This window comes from Rhincodon typus, chromosome 7 (genome assembly GCF_021869965.1).
Source record: "Rhincodon typus isolate 14 chromosome 7, sRhiTyp1.1, whole genome shotgun sequence".
NCBI lineage: Eukaryota > Metazoa > Chordata > Chondrichthyes > Orectolobiformes > Rhincodontidae > Rhincodon > Rhincodon typus.
Genome location: NC_063338.1, coordinates 47,233,500 through 47,255,197, shown reverse-complemented (window position 1 = coordinate 47,255,197; position 21,698 = coordinate 47,233,500). Strand labels below are relative to the sequence as shown.

Genomic DNA, 21,698 nt, shown 5'->3' with positions numbered 1-21,698 from the left:
CTGTTTCATTAATAGCAGTTCTCCCAAGCAAAACATAAGATGGAAGATCTTGTGCTGCAATAGTAGTGTCCCTACCTTTGGGCCAGAAGATTTGGGCTCAAGTCCCACTTGTCATAGAGTTATGTCATAACATGGCCCAACAGACTGATACACAAAAATAAATCCTGGTCCAAATATTAACTGTATTTCTATCAAACTACACCTGAAGACGATGGGCAGAATATTATCTAAGTGACATGGTGAGATGTGTGACAGGACTGGGTGACAAGTGTAGTGAGGTCCACGTCAATATAGAGTGATCTTGCTCCATCGATTATGACTTTATCAAGTGATGTAGTAGTATTCTCGCTAAGTAGTGGTGAAATACCAACTGACAGTCATTATTGATTGTTAAATGCCTGGTTAATGCCAGAACATGTCTTATTAATATTCAGACTTCCATCTCATCAAAGTTGCCAAACATGCTAGCCACTGGGAAAACTCAACAAGAAAACTAGAGCAAGCACTTGGTGGATTCAGCTTGCTGCTTGCTCTGAACAACTCCATGTTGGAAACCGGGCAAGACAATGGGGAGGTAATGGCCTAATGGTATTATCATTAAACTATTAATCCATAAACTCAGGTAATGTTCTAGGAACCCAGGGTTCAAATCCCACCACAGCAGATGATAGAATTTCAATTCAACTAAAAATAAAACTGGAATTAAGAATCTACTGATCACCATTGTCTATTGTGATAAAAAAAACCCAGCTGACTCACATGTGACTCTAGACTCACAACAATGTGTTTGACTTTCAACTGCCATCTGGGCAATTAGAGATGGGCAATGAATTCTAGCCCAGTTAGCTCAGCCTACATCCTGTGAATGAATAAACAAAAACATTGCAGGACACCCTCTAAGGCACCAGCCACACCCACCCCACATCCATAGACATTGGCATTTGACACATGCAAGCCTCTAAGAGCCCTCATAGCACATCCTGACCCACTTACAATATGCTTCTGCACTTCAATGCTGCACCTTGGATTGCACCAGCAACTATTATTGTAGCGTGACGGCAAGGTCACTGTGAGCTCAGGGACATACTCGCAGCCCATGGACTGAGACAGGCTCTTTGCTTGCTGTCATAGCATCCACTCAATCTGAACCTACCTGAATGCTCACAACATCCCTGCCGCACCTTACCCCTTCAGCTGGAGGTACCAAATCTCATATTACTGCTGTTTTTCTGTGTCATTTAGTGTAAACACAAAACCAGGAAACCAGGTCAGCAGGCCTCAGTCAAATCCAGCAGAATATACTTTGTTCAGGAATCCCAGCACAGTAAGTCAATGGCAGCCTCTGCAACCAGTCCAGCTCCTAGACATGGCAGTCAGTCACAATATCCTCGTCATAAGGGGCAAGGAGATAAATGATTGGCACCACAACACTCTCCTTGACTTTCTGTTCTACTGTGGACTGGTTCATCATGGAATGCCAGAGAGAAGCAAATATTATAGGAGATGAAAATAAGTAGCACAACTGTTAATTTTGGTGAAGGTGGGGAGGTGTCATAATCGAGTGAGTAGGCAACACAGACAGCATGCAGGGTTAGTGTGTTAGGGACTGAGGTGGCTGACAGCAAATGAAGAAAATGTTGAAGGCAATTGTGAAAGTGGTACAGCATGAGCCTTGGTGTAAATTGGGTAAAGTAGCAGAGATAGAGTGAAAGTGAGGCTTTAGACAGAAGATGGTGGCATTTTTCCTGATGGCAAGACATTGACATTCTTCCCACAATATTGGACATTTCTCCAGGAGGCTGAGACCAGGCTGGCACGGCCTGATGTCAGGGACTTCAATGCTGCTCCAGGGAGCAGAGACAGTCCTGCATTGCCACCAGGCCATTCAGAAAGACCTCTAGAACCCTGTCTGCAAAGTGTGGAGCCAATTTCCCATTGTCTGCCATGTCCAGGGCAAATGTGAGGAACCATGCAGGGCAGCTCTGGACTGACAGTATTTGTCCAGGTAGAAAATAGACCTTTTAAGATGGCGTGGGTGCAATGGATGCTGAAGAATTTCAGGATATCTGCTGAGTGGTGTGAGGTTGTGGAGATAGCACTTGGTAAGATGGGGCATAAATTCGACATGAGAGATGTCATGAGGGTGGGTAGGTATTAAGAAGGCAAGTTCGGTAAGGTACAGCAGATGAACATATTGGGCTTCATAGCGTCAAACACTACAAAAAGCTCAATGCAACTCAAATTTAGCCAAACAAACAGAAGATTCAGCCTTAAGTTTGGTCTTGATTCCATGTCGGTGTCCTATGGGAGCGCCACCACATATTTGTGAATTCTTCCATCACTAGTTTGCAAAGTGGACATCCTACTAATTTCCAGACAAATGTTGACACTGTCGAAATGTAAACCTTACTTTTAAACAAGTATCACAGAAAGATAATCATCAGGGAGGGCTAAGTTATTGCTAGCTACAGAGAACAAGTTATAATTGCAACTAAGACAAAGCAAATCGACCAAGATAAATGCCTGTTTAGGAAATTTCCAATGTGCAGCTTGTCAATGGGAAATAAAAACAATAACTAAACAGAACCATTGATACAATGATAAGATATGTGTTTACTGCAAACAGCTGGACAAGGATGGTTCAAAGAGATTATTACAGTGATAACGGATCTGCATTGGCAATAAATGACAAAGCACACTTAGGCCTTTCTAATGCTGCCATCCAGCAAGATTTAAAAATGTCTTGGATTCAGTTGCATCAGTTTCAGTTTGTTTTTCTTGTTTTGATCACAAATTGCAAATCGTAAGGGCAGACTGAACCTTAGTGAATTTTAGGTAAACTTATGGTTTTGTGTAATTTATGTAACATACCAATATTATGCTATTGATTGTCATATGTCCCCTTAGTTTCACAACAGAAATTCAGCAAGATAATGAAAATAGCATATCAAGACTGTTTTATTTCACTTCCATACTGACCTATGAAAAATACACATTACATCGAATTCACGACATTTCACAAGGGCACCTAATTTATTCTACTTTAAAAAATTGGGTTTTTAATAGCACCTTTAACAAAGATAAATGTCCCAACACACTTCAGAGGAGCATTAAAACATGGGTAACAAGCCAAAGAAGGAAATAAAAGGAGTTTTCATAAAAATCTTAGTGAAAGATGGGTTGTGAGGAAGGTTGTTCAGTCAGAGGGTAAGGTAGAAAGTGGGAGCACTTTAGGAAACGATGTCTAGAACATGAGTTTAAACAGCTGAGAAATGTAGCTGCTCTTTAGTGGAACAAATGGAGGCAAACTGAAGGCCAAAATCAGAGCAACCAGCAGTTTGGGGATGATCCCAAATAACATATGCAAATTAGCATACTGCCCACTTTAGACTAACTTTCTGTCAGGTAAATACTCCAGAAGATTTTAACTGCCCACTTGTCACATATCCATTTGGTGACTACCATTAAATCGTACTTAGAGACTGTTCTGAGAAAAGGTCACAAGCCTAAACATTAACTTTTATTTCTTTCTCCATATATGCTGTTTGACTCACTGAGCATTTCCAGCATTTTCTATTTGTACTTCATATTTCGAGCAACTGCAGTAGTTTGTTTTTGTCCTTAAATTAACTGTGTTCAAAAAATCAGAAAACTGGACAAAAAAAATCGATTTCTGTTGGGCCAGGAGGAATACTCATGTCTTCCTGGTCAAACAATCCTACCTTTTGTTTTTTCCTGGCTGGGATTCCCTCCACTACTCCTCCTACCACCCAAATCACTGAGCTGCCTGTCAACACACATTTAGTGCTGATAGCTGGCTAATCAAATTACTATGAGGCCTGACCATGAAAAGGCTTTAGATCTTTCCTTGGTGCCTTCAGATAGATAATGCAATCATGCTGTCCACAGCCAAAATAATGATTCACCGCAAAGCTAAGTTCTTGATTCCTTGACAAAATATCTGCTTTTTACACATTTGTTGCAAATTTATTACCAATGATCAAATGGAAGTATTACAAACTGTTTGAATATCACTAATATTGAGCAACAGATGAAGCTAGCGGCAGTTTCATGCCACTACTCTGTAGCAATTCAAGTAATATCAGCACTAACAGGATGTTCCTATCATTTGCCTAACACACAACTGAGTAATGAGGTATTTGAATTTCAGTGCTGGTATGATGCCAGACATGTAGACCACATATCCCAAAGACTGGCAGATCATATTTAAGAGCATGACCCCTTGGTTTTCACAACAAAGAAGGTATTGTACCCAACCAGTGTGTGCTTGCAAAATTTGCAACACAGTGTTCAATATTATATGAGATTCTACAATTGGACAAAATCTGCTAGATATCCCTGAGGTGTGAAGAATTGCACTGGCAACCAATTTAGGATTATCAGGAAAGTTTGCAGTGTGGTGGACTTGCACGTGCTGTAATGCTCCATATATTATACACAGAGACCTGTTCTTTGCAGACAAAAAGACATATACATGTAGTGCACTTGCTTCAACTCAACGAAATAGGTAACAGCCACTTGCTGATTCATTTCTCAGAGCAATGTCCTGAGTAATTGGAATCAACCAACCAGGCTTAAAATGTAAACAAAGCCTGGCAGTTAATTGTCAATCATCCTTAATTGTGCATTCTCTATTGCAATGCCTAAACCACAGTAAACTTGCCAATTAATCAACCTTCTCCTTTTATGCAGTATAAATATAAACTTCCCCTTGAATTGGTATTCTTGTAAATTGTCCTGATGAGTGCAAGGCAAAAAGCTTCGCAAAGTGTGTCTTTCTTTGAGCAATACATAAGTTCAATACTACCAAATAATTATTTGAAAATTCATTGAAAGTAGATGAAATATCTTTTGATTTAAAGTTCTAATGTTGTACGCAGATAAATTACTCTATTTATTTTACTGCTTACATATGGAGGCAATTTCATAAAAACTTGTCATTTAAAAATATTCTCATCTCCTGTTGCCTTATTTGCAACATGATTTAAATCAGTGTCCTCTGGTGACTGACCCTCTTGCCAGTGGTTATTTGCTTTTCTTATATGCTTTATGAAATCCTTTCAATTTTTAACACCACTATTAAATCCTCCCCTAACCTTCTCTGCTGCAAGGAGAATCTACGGCTTCTCTAGTTTCCACATAACACAAGTCTTTCATCCCTGATATAATTGTGGTAAATATGCTCTACAACCTCTTCAAGGACCTTTTTACCTTTCCTAAAATGTGATGCCCACAATTGGACACATTATTCCAGCAAAAGCACTACCAGTAATTTAGAAAAGTTTGCTATAACATTGCTGGCTCCTTTATAATAAGGATTCCAAATGCATGTTTTAACAACTTTCTCAAGTGATCTGGCCATCTTCAAATACATGTTCACGTGTGCTGTATGTGCCTGGATCTGATTTAAAGTTATACCATAAAATTTATATTCACTCTCTGTATATTTTTCTTCTTAAATGTCACAGTAAATTTCTCATTTCACTCGTCTATGACCTTCTGACACTTGCCAGTGTTCTTACTGCTTATTACACTTTCAAGCATTGAGTCATCTGTGGTCATTGAATCATCCCCATTGTATCCAGACCCATGACATTAACATTTACTGTAACCTAGTGGTCATAATACCTACATATAGAGAATATCATTGTATATTTTCCTCTAGCCTGATAAACAACTGTTTGTCATGATGTTCAGTTTGAACCTTTTGGTCAATTTTGTATTCCTAAAGTCACTAACCCATTAATCACATGGGATTGAATTTTGCAACAATTCTATTCTGTGCTACTTTTTATGAATGTGTTCTGGAAGTCCATAATCACAATATCAACAATATCACCATCACAAACTTTCTCATTATTATTTCTTTGAGAATTCAAATAATTATATTAGATGCAATTTGTCTTAAACAAATTCAAGTTGACTATCGTTTATTAAGCTACATTCTGCCAAGCAACAATTAAAGTTGTCCCAAAATATTGTCTTGTATATACTAAAATATATCACTGCTAATAAACTAGATTTGAATTGTGGTCAACATTGCAATACAGGGAAAGTGAAGCGATTTGGATAAGGTGAGGCCCAAAACATAGCGATTAGACAAATGACCAGATAATGTATTTTATTGGTACTGGATATGGAATCAATATTGTTCAGGACACTGTAAGAATTCCACTACTCCTCTTCAAATAATGCGAATAGATCTATCATAGCCATCAAAGCGGGAGATTAGCATTTGGTATATATCTCATCCAAAAGACAGAAGGTTCGACTGTGGACAGTACCCCGTCAGGCCTGACAAACAGAATTTTCTGGCAGACCTCTGAACAGCACCATGAAGCTAAAATGAGGGTGTGAGGTTGAAAATGACTGGACTGGAACTTTGTACACCTAAGGCTTGAATCAGCCTTGGGAGAAGAGTAGAAGATATAAACAATTCCTGTCAAGAGGATAGAAGAAATGCCTAAGGTGGAAGATTTCTCTTTACAAGAAAGAAATGTAAACAATACTTGCATATGTGATCTTGTGGATATAAAGTTTAATGGTTTTTGTATTTTTCAGCCAGAAATTGGAGAGAGTGAGACAGAGTTGGGTACAGTACTAGATAGAATTCTGTTTAGCCAGCGTAAAACAGACTGTCTATCAGAGGTTATTGAAAAACCTGAAGATAATGTCCATCTCTGAGTCCTCCTGTGGTCTGTGTAAGAGAATAACCACAACAGTACAATTTCTCCAGCTTTTTCAAAGTTAAAGCAATCAGGCCATCACCGTGGTAGGGCCAGGCTGGCCTGGTAGGTTATAAGGCTGCTGTTGAGCTAAAGTAGGCAGGAACGGTTTCTAAATCTGTCTAATATGCTGGCCCTGATGCAGCATCAGGAGGTCACCTCCAGTCACCCAAACTGTACCCTGCCTCCTGAGGGCACCTGGATGGCAAATGGAAAATCCCTGTTGGCTTTCTTCAATAAATAACAAGAGGCCATTAATTAGCTGATTTGGCTACTTCCCTGCCATGTCTTCCCATCCCAGCTCCAGGCAAGTGTTCAGGGACAGTTCAGAGCCAAGCAGCTGACAGACTGGTCAGTGGCACTATTTTTAACATTCACCCAGCTCCAGTTTTATCCTGGCCAAAGTGTCAGCCTCAATTAAGGTTATGTATCTGGAGTGGGTGCATGTCCATAAATCTTGAGGGTGAGCGTAAATCCCCGGATTAAGAGTGATACATGAAGGTGAGAGTGTTTAGGTGAGGTCGGAGAAGGGTTTGGTGTAAATAAATGTGTAAAATATTACAATGCCTGGAATTGAATTTATCCATTATTGAAGTTGATTGAATTACAGAAGTGTCAAATTTTCCATGAAATGACTCCCGAGTCTTGGTTTTAACTTCAGTAAAATGTTCCAGAGATTACAATACATTAAGGGAGAGAAAAGTGACACAACAGGGTCTTGCGTCAAGCATCTTATTGGTTTTGCTCACAGTGTAGAATTTGCTGAGACCTCTCAGCTGGGAATGCCAAAGGGTGAATTTACTTTCTATCCCTATTTTGTAATTTTTAAACAAAAGAATTTCTATCCACTTGCAGGTCTCTAGGTATTAGATGATATTCTTTTGTCAAGTGGGTTGAAAAGATAATCTAACGTCAGGCCTTTGCTAACCATGATCTTCCATATGACACTGGCTGAGTCCCTTTTACTTTGGTTTTTGATTATAGACTTTTTTTCAACGAGTGAATGAAATTCCTTTCATTGAACACGTACCATTTAGTTTCTATTTTTTGGCTCAGCCACAAGCATCCTGCGTTTGAAGATGTTAGAAATTGCATGCAAAATACTACCAAGCAGGAAGAAGCTTCATTCTAACAGGCTACAAATCAAAAACATTTGATCAGCTCTGATATTAAGGATGGTTTTAAAATGCAGATGAACAGAATTATCGAAAGAAGTTCACATTTTCTCATTTACTTTAGTTCCACTGTTCATGTAGAAACACTGAGATAGTTTTAATTTCTTAGTATTTTTAACCTCTTAGATTTCTTCAATAAAGACTTTCACTGTTTAATGTTTCACATGCAGAAACATAAGATATGTTGGAATCAGTTCAATTAATATTGAGATGTTATCCTATGAGACTCTCATACTCAGTGTTTGGAACAAACATCTCTCAGAACTCTTGCCAACATGCATTACGTTTTTTTAATTATATATGCAAATATTTTGATTATTTTTTCTTTACAACTGAGCCAGAAAAGTTTTCCTAATTTTCTATATATCTACAAAGATTTTGTTAGTATTTATTCCCTCTTTTCATGAATTAAAAATGATCCACTAATGAACTACAATAAGGATTAACACAGCTTCTCTGTGGGCTGAAAGCCAAGAATCATTCAGTTCAGCACTGGCATATTGGAATACTGTGGACTTATTTTTGAAAAAACATGTATAAGCAGTTACATTGAAAAGAAGTCTTGCACAATATTAATTGATTTCAATGAACATCATGCTTTGAACAATTTACTTTTCCATTCTTAGGACTTGCTTCCGGGGCTCCTGACTCCATTTCCGTAGTTTCTGATTTTCACCAATGCTGTCTAAAGTTGTGGGCTGGTTCAATTTTGCAATCTTGCACCCTGCAATCCCAACCCAGCTGCCTTCATTGTGGGGATAGTAATGTTCTATTCCTCTGCAATTTTCATAGAATTGGGCCAGCTTGCAAATGATTTGTGGTTCACAGTGCCTCAGAGGTTTTTATTTGCATTTATTCCTTCATGGAATGTGGAGATCAGCCAGCAAGGCCGGCATTGGTTGCCCATCCTTAATTGACCTTGAACTGACCTGCCCACTCGGCCATTTCAAAGGGTGATTAAAAGTCAACCACACTGCTGTGGCTCTAGAGTCACATGTAAACCAGATTAGATGAGGATGGCAGATTCCTTTCCCTGAAGGACATTGATGAGCCAAATGTTTTCCTGTGTGTGGTTTAAAGTATAAGATTATGTATAGCATCTATTTTAGAATTTGGGTTTTGAACTAGTGGCATTCAGGGTTTGGTCTGTGTGTACGAGGGCAGTTAATGATTAACTTGTCAGTATTTCTGGGGACGTGATTTTTTTTTAAACAGTATGACAGAAAAACTTCCGGGGTAATAATACGAATTTATTTGGGAGTGTTACGAATGGACAAAGTCAACGTTGAAGAGCATTAGCTTGCTTTCAGTTAGAAGAACTGAGAATTGATTTTGTTTTGCTTAGGCAAAAAACCTGTAGCTTGGAAAGCTTCTTTTTTCAGTGCAAAGAAGTCCTGGTTGGAGTTAGATGTAAAAACAGAGTTCTTCCTGAAAAGAAAGGACATAATTCAGAACAGATAGGAAATAGGTTACCACAATGAAAAGATTTTAGTTTGAAAGTTCAAGACTAAAGTATTTGGTTAGAACCATAAAGGGATTATTCAGAGCTGAGAAAATTTAAGCTTAGATGTCTAAAAACTCCAGGAAGAGGGTATCAAACTCCCAAGACCAGGAATTGAAAGAAACCGTTAAATCAAACCTACAGATGTCTCAGAGAAGGTAATACTCTCTGTTTGAATACTGTAAAACAATGTTATACAGATGAGATTGTATTTTTACCATGTGTTTGGAAATCTTAGTTTGATTTAGTCCATTTTATTTTTTGAGCAATAAATTCAAATTTATTATTAAATTAGAACTGCAGCAGCACATGGTTGTTTTTCAATGAAAGATCACCTCCTAAATAAAAAGAACAAAATATCATTTGTTAAGCAGATTTCAGACAGGGTTCTGACATGTTCCATAATAACATTAGCTGGGAAAATAATTGGTGCTGGATTTAAATTCACTTGATTTAAGAGGAATCTGTGTCGTTCCTGTTAAAGTAATGGGTATATAATGGTTCTTGACATAAAGCGGCTACTTTGTGGTGAAGTTTACTGCGAGGAATTTGAAGCGAGCTTTGAATGTTGCTAAGAATTTTCTGGAAGAGGAAGACATAACAGTGCAGATTATTTGAAATCTCTGACTGAAGCTAAACTAAGAGAAGGGAGAAAGAAGTGCTGTGGGGTCAGTGGTTTAGACTACTCAAGCTAAAGAAAAAAAATTTGAGGATGTAAGCGCAATTACGATCTTGGAAGATTTCAGAATGGTATTCTGTAAATTTAAAAACTCACTTAGATCAGTGAAGCAGTATTTTTGACAAATACATATGAAATCTTGCATAGGTGGGGAGATGGTCATATGAAAAGCCACAGGGTAATTGGAGTAGTAGCAAAACTACAAATGTCCATTGTAACAAGATGAAACATACAAAAGCCACTTGCTGTAAGTTCAATGGCAGCGGATTGTGATAGTTGGGATGTCTAAGAAATCTTTAGGGAAGATGGGGAGCCTAGATCACTGAAAATATTTATAAAGGAGGTCAATACATTTTGAAATATCAGGGAGTTGAGGGCTATGAGGAGTGTGCATGAAAGAAGAGTTGAGGCCTTTGGTAGATCAGCCGTGATCTTAGTAAATGGTGAAGCAGGCTTGCGGAAATGAATATTTCTTACATTTTTATCTTCTTCTGTTCAATAAGCTGCACCTATGGGGACAAGGAATGCATAAGAAACTCAAAAATCTATGACTTCCATTCATGCAATGCCTTTATATATTTTAGTATCACTATATAGGGGAGAAAGCAAATAGGTAGAGATGCAGCGAGAGAGAGAGAAAGACAGTGAGACAGAAGAAAAGATGGATAATGATAAGACAGGGAGCAAGAAACGCTGATAACGGGGACCATATGCAAGTGAAGAAGAGTTTGCTGTTCTGAAAACAGCAAATGTCATGACAGGTTAGGGGTGTGGGGCTGGGTAAGAGACATAGACAAAGGTGTTCAGGTTCTAAAATTATTAAACTCAATATTGAGTCCTGAAGGCTGCAGGATCCCCAAGTGGAAAATGGGATGCTGCTCTTCCAGTTTGCACTGAGCCTTGCAGGAGCACTGCTGCAGGCCTGAGACAGAGATGTTGGCCAGGCAACATGGCAATGTGTTGAAGTGGCAGGCGACTTGAAACTTGGGGTCATTTTCCCAGACAGAACATAGGTATTCCACAAATTGGTCGCCCAGTTAGTCACCCCATCTATCCTGTCTTCAGCATATATACCATCTTTTCCTAGCTACTCATTGTCCTGAAGAAGGATCACAGGACCCGAAATGTTAACTCTGCCTTCTCTTCACAGATGTGACCAGACCTGCCGAGATGCTCCAGCAATTTCTATTTCTGCACTCAAATTCTTTACCCCAATGAGTTGTGAACACTCGATCATTGAAGAAATTGAAGTGAGATTTTGCATACCAGGGAAATGAAAGAATGTAGAGATTGTGTCAGTAAGTGGAATTGAGGTAGATGATCGGTCACAATGACATTGAAAGGTAAAGCATGTGTGTACTTTTGTATGGATTTGCTGACATCGCTCCAATGGGTGGGACTCAATGAGTAAGTAACAGCAAACATTACAATACTTAGGTGAAATAATAACAGAAATATGACTATCCCCAAAAGCAAGAGTCTGCGTTTGCATTAAATTTTGAAGGAACTGCTTATACACTAGAACTTTAAATAATCATCAATCCAGAATTTCAGGAGTTCCATTCCACTGGTGCCTCAGCAGAAATCCCAGCTGCTCATAATGACGGATATAGACCTGTTAAGTGGGTTGGGAGGTTAGGGTGGGCCTGAGGTTTGTGGGGCTTCTGGGAGAGATGGGGTCTACCTGACAATGTCACTTCACAGTTGTATATGCTGGGGAGAAAAACAGGGTCTTGTCTTCTACTTGAACAGTTGCAGTGATGCCAATGAATGACAAAGAAAACATCCTTCTTAACTGCTGTTTTTCTCCTAAGGAAATAAATGGTCTTTTATTTTCTGGGAAGCCTTGAGGCCTTAGTAAGGCCTTCAATAGAACTCAGGGACCATGCTGTCCCTCACATTTATAGGATGGAAGCATTTCAGCACATTGGAGGTGAGGCCAGGTGCAAACTTTGAAAGTTACATGCTGGTATATTAAAGTGTTTTCATTGCTGTGCATTTTTTGTCAGTGGTCGGATCAAGTGGCAGATACTATACCCGAGCAACAGCAGGCAGCCAATTAGGGTCAACTGAGGATCCACTTTGGGCTGGTGTGCTGATGTCACTGGGATAATTACTGTGTTGGAGCAGCACCTTGATGTGTCTCAAGGCCAGCAGCAACTTGGAGGTGATCTCCCAGTAATATGCCAGAAGCCCAGCTGTCCTTCATCATGCTGGTTTCACTATAGAGCTACATGAATCAAGAGGCCACATGCCCATTCCTAACAAGGAATTTCTCCCCTACACTGATGGTCTAAAGTGCTGTGAGCCTTCCTTATCTTTAAATCTTCAGTAGGCTTCTGAGGGTGCCTCTACCTTGAAGCACTCTCACACTCCCTTACCTGTATCACAAGCAGTTAGAGGAAAGTATTCCGCTTAGAAAAAGAGGATAACGATTTGAATCTCTAGCATGGGAACACCTTTAGATACCGTCCACTGGTATGATGGGTAAGACAGATGGTAAATTTAACTGATTCGCCATGACTGGAGTTCTGAATGCTGTTTACAAGGAATAGAAATGTCTCTGCCATTTGGTGCCAATCACTGACAAAAATGCACCATGATGAAAACACTTTCAGGAGCCAACCCAGGACCAACTTTCAAAACTTGCACCTGTCCCAACCTCCAATGTGCTGAAACATTTCCACCCTATACATTTGTAAGACATAATGATGCATAAGTTCTATTGAAGCATGACATGGTGGCATAGTGGCTAACAATGCTGCCTCACAATGCCAGGGACCCTAGTTCAATTCCAGTGTGTGTGGAGTTTGCATGTTCTCCTCATGTCTGTGTGGGTTTCCTCCAAGTCCTCCAGTTTCTTCCACAGTCCAAAGATGTGAAGGTTAGGTGGATTGGCTGTGCTAAAAAAAAACAGCCCTGTAGTGTCTGTGGATGTGCAGATTCAGTGGGTTAGCCATGGTAAAAACCCGATGTGGAGGGGGGGGTGTGTCGATCTGGGTGGGATGCTCTTCAGAAAGTTGGCGCAGATTTGATAGGCCAAATAGCCTCTTTCTGCACTGTAGGTATTCTATGATTCTAGGATCTCATAATGGCTGACTTCTACCCCAAATTCTGAACCTCTCCAGCCTGGTAATACCTCCAGGTACCAGCCATTCTTTCCTCTGTCTTTTCCAGACTATATCGTTTAATTTCCTGCACGGGTGTCCAATTTTCTAACAGCACCCATTACAGATCTCATGGTCAGCATGGTTGAAATATACTTGCATGTTTGGTTATATAAAACATTTATTTAACTCTATGTATAATTTTGTATTCTATACATTTTTTGGACCATATTTCTATTTTTCAATCACAATTGCAGCACATCAATAATTTCTAGTTGATGAACAGTTCATTGTGATTAATTATGCAATCATGTGTAATGTTATGAAAATAAAACATGTGTAGACTGCAAAATAGGAATCAGATGGGGAATAAAATTTTTCAAGTAAATATGGATTGAAAACAAATGAAGTATAATTAGAAAGCTTTTCTTGTGATATTGAAAGAAAATTAAAAAAAAGGCTAATGGAACATTAGCTTTTATTGCAAGAGCATTTGAGTACGATAGTAACGATGTCTTACTTCAATTATACAGAACCTTCATTAGACTGCACCGGGAGTACTGTGCACAGTTTTGTTCTCCTTACCACAGGAAGGATATTATTGCCAGGGAAGGACTGCAATGAATGTTCACCAGATTGTTCTTCAGATGACGAGACTGATGTTTGAAAAAAAATTGGGCAAACTTGGCCTATTCTCTAGAATTTCAAAGAATGAGAAGTGACCTCATTGAAATCTATAAAATATGTAAGGATATTCAGAATAGATGCAGAAAATGCTGGAAAAACTCAGTAGGATTGGAAGCATTCACAGATAGCGAAACAATCTATTCTTCTAGACCCATATGACAACAACATCGACTCTGTTTCTCTCTCATTGGATGCTGCCAGAACTGTTGAGTTTCTCCAGCATTTTTGGTTTGTTTCAGATTTCCAGCATCTGCAGTATTTTGCTCTTCATAGATGCAGGTAAGACATTTCCCCTGGTTGGGGAATCTCGAACCAAGGGCACAATTTAAAAATAAGTGGCAACAAAAACAAAGTTGCTGGAAAAGCTCAGCAGGTCTGGCAGCACCTGTGAGGGAGAAAACAGAGTTAGCGTTTCAGGTCTGGTGACCCTTCCTCGGAACTTATTTTTAAAAATAAGTGGGGTGCCTTTCAGGACCAAGATGAGGAGAAATTCTTTTACTCAGAGGATTTTGAATCTTTGCAGTTCTCAACCCCAGAGGGGTGTGGAAGCTCAGTCTTTGAGTCTGTTTAAAGAGGAGATTGAAAGATTTCAGATTAACTATGGCTTTAAGGTTTATGGGGATAATGTCGGTAAAAGGCATTGGAATGTTCAATCAACCATGATTGTATTAAATGGCACAGCAGCCTTGACAGGCTGAATGGCCTATAATTAGCTATACAGTGGGACCATTGATATTGCTATCAGTTAATGCTTGACATGTTATACTGCGGAGGTTGCAAAAATACCAAAGTTTTTACCAAAGAAGACATATTTGATCCTAAAAATAACTGGAACAGTTTGTAGAGTTATGTTGTGCTACTATTCACATTACTATCAGCACAGCTGCATATCTTAAGGTGAATAAATCTCAGAGCAGGATCGGGTGCATCCAAGGATTCTTAAGAAAATGACAAAATCATCCAAAAATCACTGAATACTGGTGACATGCCTGGGGACTAGAGAAATGCAAATGTTACTTTTAAATTGTAGCAAAAGTAACCCAGGAAACTGGAAACCAATGAACCTGATGCCCATTATGGATTAAGTTATGAAAATTCTGATTACAGATCATGCAGCATCTGGATAAATATAAACAAAATGTAGTGATTATATGCTCATCAAGGGAGGGCTTATCTATCTAAATTAGTAATTTAGTTTATGGTAATAAAACAGATTTTTTTAAGGGTAAGTCTGTAGATGCGGCATTTTTGAATTTCAATAAGGCCTTTGACATAGTTTGTCTGGAAAGGCTGTAATCAAGCAAATGGGCATCAGTGGAAATATTTTGCAATCGATTTGAAATTGTTAACCAGTAAAGCTCATTGAGTCTTTGTACAGGCATTGTGAATCAACCTATGAGAATAATGCTCCATAAACGTCTCTTTTGTTCAAAATCTATAAATGATCTAAAGCTAGGCATTACAAGTCCAGTGACAGCATTCCAGACAATATGAAACTTTTAAAGTGTAGACTTTTAAATACTTTTAAAGAGCCAAAAAGGATAACCTGCAGAAGAATTGAAGTATACTTGGGAAATAGACAAACTTGTGCAGATGAAATTCCATGTGGAGAAATGCAAACTACTTCAGAAGAGGTAAAAATCAAGTAAGGCATGATCATTGAAATTGAAACGAAATAATGTGTTTGGAAAATTAATGTGATCTTGGGATTTCATCATACAGGTGAGAGTTGTAAAGACCTAATCTTTTTATTTTACTTTGTTTTTGACTTTTTAAAATTCCCTCATGGGACATGAACATCGCTGCTGGCAAGCATTTTATTATCCGTCCCTAGTCATCTTTGAGGAGATTGTGGACTGAATTGAGAAAATGACTCCTTTGCACCAGAAGACTGAGGGAAGGAATTGATGTACTTTTAAAAGCAAATTACCAAAATCCAGTTAAGCAGTCTTTATACTGTAGTGCTGTAAGCAAATGGGGGAATAGTAAACAGCTAGCATTGCACAGGGAAGTACGTAAAAAGTGATATTTGGCCAGCAACAAATGGCTGACTGGTATTTAACACTGCACACAATTCATCAAACCAAAGATTAGCCTGTGGACGACTCTCTGATTGTTCAGCTACCCAGGAACCAACTTGTGAGTGTAAACAATACAGTGAGAAGCCCTTGGACCTCTGGAACAGTAGCCAGTGTGCCGCCTTCTTCCCAGTAGAATAGCTGAAGCTAAGGAAAACCAATTCTGTCTTCTGTCACCAGTTGTTGTATGCAATGACTCAGATACTTTATAATTTGTGTAACAGTCACTCTGGGCCTCCCTTGAAGAAATGAAAGAAACTGAAGGAAAAATTCAGAGAACTGAAGGACCTGGGAAACAAAAGGACCAACACCTCAAATCCTGAGGTCTAGTGCCACTAAATTGTTTGCCCAGTCTTTTCTTTCCCTCCACCAATATTTTTTATCAGTCTGTATGTGTATAGGGGCGATTTTAGAAGGGTGTTACAGTTTTAATTAGTAGAGTTCTCTGTTGACATTTTGAGTCAGTTTACCTGTTGTTAGAAGCTGTTTATTTGCAATAAATAGTAGTTCTTGTTATGATCCACGTTAACCTAACTTTATTAGACAGGTAAATTGAGGATTTTCTGTACTTCAGTGAATTTTTTTTTAAACTTTTGTGACAACTCCAGGACTAGTGGTGTTTGATTTCCAACGCTCTACCCTAGTGACAGAGATCAAAGGTGAAGAGTTGTTGATGGTGGGAATGGTCAGTAAGGGTAGGGGAATTCAGTGGTTGTGAGTCAGAGATTATGGAAACAGTAGAGTTGAACAGATCAAGTGGAGTGGTTTACAGGGTAGCTTTTCAAGCTTGGAAGAAACTATCTTGCTTCTCCGTGTGCACAGGCAGTGATGTAAAAGCACTTAAAATCTACAAATGTATGTATCCCCACCACACTTTCAGACAGTGTACAGTAGATCCTCACCACACACAGCATAAAAAGATTTGCTTCTATTGCCACTGGTTCTCTTACTGATCACTTTAAAGTATTCTGGAAGTTACCATGGTGCCTACATTCTTGACAACTCTCAAGCTCCTGCTTCATTCAAACTGCTGAATGCCACACAAGGATGGCTGCGCAGAAATGAGGACTACCCTTTCTAAACATGGCTGATGACTTCTTTAAGGAACCTCCTGACTGAGGCAAAATATAGTTATAATGTTGCTCTTTGATCCATCTGGCCAATCATGGAACGAGGCTTGGATCAATCCAGAGGGACTTCAGATGGAGCGTACAAACTGTGCTCTGCACAACTGGAGCAGCCAAAGAGGGGTTGTTATGGATATTAAGGAGCTGGGAGATTGGCACCAGTCTTCCAAGGAGGAAAATGAGGATGTGAATGGGAGGAACATCACTTAAACCATGTTACAGCAGTGCAGCATCAAGCACATCAAGTCAGACAGAGCTTAATTGACACCCACTTCCTAGAGATTAGAGTTGAGTATCATTCACAGAATACAGATTCTTTTGTTGTTGCAAAGACAAGCAGTCCCTGTGTATGTGTTAAAGCAAATATTGCTTCCTTTGTTGGCTCTTTCATCACCTTTCCTGTTGTGCAATAAAATATTACTTTATCAACTGTTTGAAGCTTTAAAATATATACTGCTTTCACAGTCAAGAATGACAACATTATCTGTTCTGATGGGTGTTAGGAAAGATTAGCACTCAGGCAGGGTTCCAACGTAGTGCCACAGACAGTTAGCTTCTGAGATTTCTTTCATGATAAGGAATCCAAGAGCTGCATACTGAGCTCTGCCATCACCATCAGCGATCAGAGGCATCCCATTACAGACCCTTCTCACCCACGCATCATTGTTTAGCCCTCAACGTCTGTGATTTCACACACACTGAGTGTGAGTATGTAATGCTGTAGAATTCACTACTCCAATGTCTAAAGTTATGCAGTTAGGGCTTAAAACATCTTTTCCAACTGTAATGATGTGCTATGAGGCAGAGCTTGAATGTTGATAGAGTATGAGGTATCACTCTTCCTCACAGGAGTGCTCAGGCCCTTGTAAAACATGTAGGTAGAATGAAACCTTGCCCCCAGACAAGCATGCATTCATAAATTATCACAGGGTCACACATTAAAGTGACAATTAGTGTGGAAAATTGAGCGGAAGTAAGAATCTGTCACAAGATCTCAAATCAAGTTTGCAATCAGTAACATTGTCATCAAAGTTGAGTGTCTTGGCTATAGTTATGAACATAAGGGTTGATGGGTGTTTGAAATCTTTAGCTAATTAGAGTGTTTCTTGGAAATAAACGAAGCCTCAACACGATAACCTCTATCCTCCTCTAGATGAATGAAGAGCTGCTTAACTCTGACACTGTGTCCAGTTAACCCAATCCTACAGCTGAAATGGTAGTCAAACAGGCAGGTGAAGAATGAAAGTGCACATGTTTACAGGTAAAAGATTTTATTTACAGTTCAGTCTAACCCATGCTACCTGTGTTACTTCAGAGGGATTTCTTTTATTTTGCTTTCACATAATATCCTGGGCTCTGCATCTGTAGTGGAGCCTATTAGCCTAGAAAATTTGGTTCGATGACCCAGAGGATGTTGGTGTTTAAAGGGCCCAGATATACTGAGAGTTTCCTCGCCCACTGGAGACTCATCCTTCTTGACTGCAACTTTCAAGGGATTGAGGATTGCAGACAGGGTGGAGGTGGATGGGCCTGGCACTTCTGGAGTGTCTTGAGAAGACACAAAAGGGGGAGCCTGTGTGTGCTTCATCCTCAATCTGGATGTATGCTGGCACCACCCTATCTCCTTGAGAGGAAGGGGCACTTAGAGCAAAGTCAATATTCCTTGTCGTGTTCTCACCTTGTTGCTACTGCTGAGCAACAACAGCTAAAACAATGGAATGCAGGTCTATGTTTATTCTCGGCAGTCACTGAGCTTTCTGCAGGACCTGGCATTCACCAACCTGTCCATTAAGACAACCATCTGCATGTAGGCTGGAGTTAGCATGGGACTGATAACTTTGATGGACTCCCCCATTCTTCAATCCAGTCTTGCACAAACCTGACAGTTGTTCCTGTGACTATCTGTATGCATGTACAAAGTTATTAATGGCTGATACTATTGGTTATTTTCTGCATGAAGATGAGCAGGAGCCTTGCCTATGACAATCCCCTGAGAGCCAGCCCAGGGCTTTTCTTTCTCAACTAACTGAGGAGATGTGCCAGTGCTCACCTGACTGTGCTCCCGTGTTTAATCTGGATAAAGTACTCACCCAGAAGAAAGTCACTGAGCTGGTGGAGGGAGCAGGGAAAAGACTTATCAGTGCATCCTCTAAGGGATCTGTGACTTCTTCCTCAAAAGTGGAGGAAGAGCTGATGAGGGGCTGGCATCTTAAGGGCACAGGCTGTGTAGGTACCACTGGTGCATGCATAAGAGAATTTTTTCCACGGTAGGGGCAGAAGTTTGATTATATTACATACATGTTGCTAATGGGAGAGCAGTAGAGTAGAGTAGAGCACAGTAGAATACAATGAAGCCTATTTAGTTGCCTCAACATGGATTTCTCAGCACCCCATAAGCATTTTCTAATCTCTCCTGCTAGTTCAAGTATCTTCTCCTTGTAGGGGATGAGAAGATGAATGGCCAGCCATGAACTGACTCTGCCTGTTTCGGCATATTATGAGCGAAATCAGTGTGGTTGGAGGAGCTGTTCTTGGTGGTGGAGGAGCAGCAGAAGTGGTGAGGTGCCTAGAGTGAGTGAGCAAAAATGCAGAGAGCTGAAAGGGTTAGTAATTTTGGAGGATGAGGTAGATGAGAGCCGCTAATTGAAGATGCTGCATGCAATTGAAAGAGTCTTAGTTTCCGTGGAGTGCGCAATGGCACAATTAGAGTGAGTGTGAGGTAGCACACAGAAGAGAGTGGTCTTTACCTCCTTGCAGAATTCAGAAGGTCACTGACATTCTTATGGCGCTCTTGTTGCTTTCTTATTACTGTGGAAACAGAACTGACCTGGAAGACGATTTCCGTATTGGCAGCATCTGGTGTCATGGTCTCCAAAGGTGGCTCTGAGGAAACAGGCTGACCCTGTTCTCCATCTTCCCATCCACCAGAACCTTCAAATTCCTCTTGGGGATTTGGGATACGAACTTCCCGGTATCAGCCACCTCCTTTCTCATGTAATTAAACAACACTCTTGGAATGGTAGCTCTTAGCTTGCAGCTTTGTGTAGCTGCGCATTAAATATGGTTTTTGCAACATCAACGCTGAAAATCCTGGCATCGGTGAGAACTTCTGCCTCTGTAAGGCCTTGATTCAATGTGAATCGCTTGTAGAGCCTGAGTGCATAATTAATAAAGTCGGCAGGGGAAGAATGTGAGAGGCAAGTTACCATGGCCCACAGAAGGAAACCCTTCATGAAATCATGGAAATGGACACAGCCAAAATATGGGAACATTCCACTCATGGTTTCATTTCCATACCAAATCCCATCCCTTAGCTACTGACTCCATCCCTCTGTTTGGCCACAGTCTGAGAGAAAATCTTCTTCATATCCTTGGTATAATACGTGATCCTGAGACAAATTTCTGACTTCATATACATGCCATCAGAAAGTCTGTGTATTTCACCTCTCTAAATTTATCCATGTCTCAGGTCATCTGCCAATAAAACCCTCATCCATGCATTTATTGACTCTAGTCTCAACAATCCATATTTTACCCTTTGTAAACTTTTAGTCATCCAAAACTCTGTTACCTATGAGTTAATCCACACCAAATTCAGCTCTGTGACTGCTGACCTACGTTGGCGTCTCATCAAACAACGTCTTCATTGTAAAAGTCTCATCATTATTTTCGAATCTTCCCACAGCTTTGCCCCTCCTGCTCTTCCAGCTATCCCACACCCTCATTCGTGCACCTCTAAAACTGGCCTCTTGAGCATTTCAAATTATAACTGCTTTACCATTAGAGCAGATTAAAATCATAGCCTGCAATGATTAATGCAGGGTATCAGCAGGTGTGTTCCACAAGTAATTTTGACTACCTGGCTGGCTTCTGTACATACATACATTTTATGGTTTTGAAACGGTTTATGGTTTTCTGCAAATCAATCATTTCTAAAAACTGAAACAACACCGATAAACAAGTAAGGCTGAAATTTGATAATATCTTGCTTGCCACATAGACACAGCCTTCTCAATATTCTACCAACGTTGAATGAACACCATCAATACATGTCATAAATCAAGACTAGTACAAGAGGTACGGGATATGGGTCAAAATTTCACATTTTGCAAGCATGACTTAACATTTGTCTTAATTGTATCTATTTAAGCTGTTAGTTGGGTTTATGTTTCCATCTTGATTAGTGTAAACTCCAGTTGCTACACCTGTAAATGCTGGAGGATCTTCTCTTCCTCGTTGGCTGCTGGTTGCATCATCATTGTAACAATGAATGTAAATAGACCAGTATTTATACTTTCCTTGCTTGTACATAGAAAACAGACAGGTTGCTGGATGGACGGAAATAATAGCTTTGTGCAGATGTGTAATTACCAATGATCCAGCATATTAATTTCCAGATATGCTGTACAAATGCAAAATTGTGACCTGTACCTCTTTGCTCCAAATATTGTCTTACCTTTCATAATTGTATGAGCTTCATGTTGTGTTTCATGTGGTGATACTTGATTTGCAACCTCATCAGAGGCCTTAAAAAAGATTTAAACAAATTAAGTTGATGAGAAATTATGTTAAACATTGACAAAGATAATCATGTTCTA

The 21,698-nt window shown here is 39.7% G+C and overlaps 1 protein-coding gene across 3 annotated transcripts in view; it reads right to left on the bottom strand.

Moving 5' to 3' along the window:
* The window catches only part of myo3b (myosin IIIB), a 516,799-nt gene that overhangs the window by 73,365 nt on the left and 421,736 nt on the right, over positions 1 to 21,698 (bottom strand). For all 3 annotated transcript variants that reach the window (XM_048598929.1, XM_048598928.1, XM_048598930.1), the window contains one exon: positions 21,557 to 21,626. In XM_048598929.1, the coding sequence (XP_048454886.1) occupies positions 21,557 to 21,626 (70 nt within the window). The remainder of the gene's footprint in view (positions 1 to 21,556; positions 21,627 to 21,698) is intronic.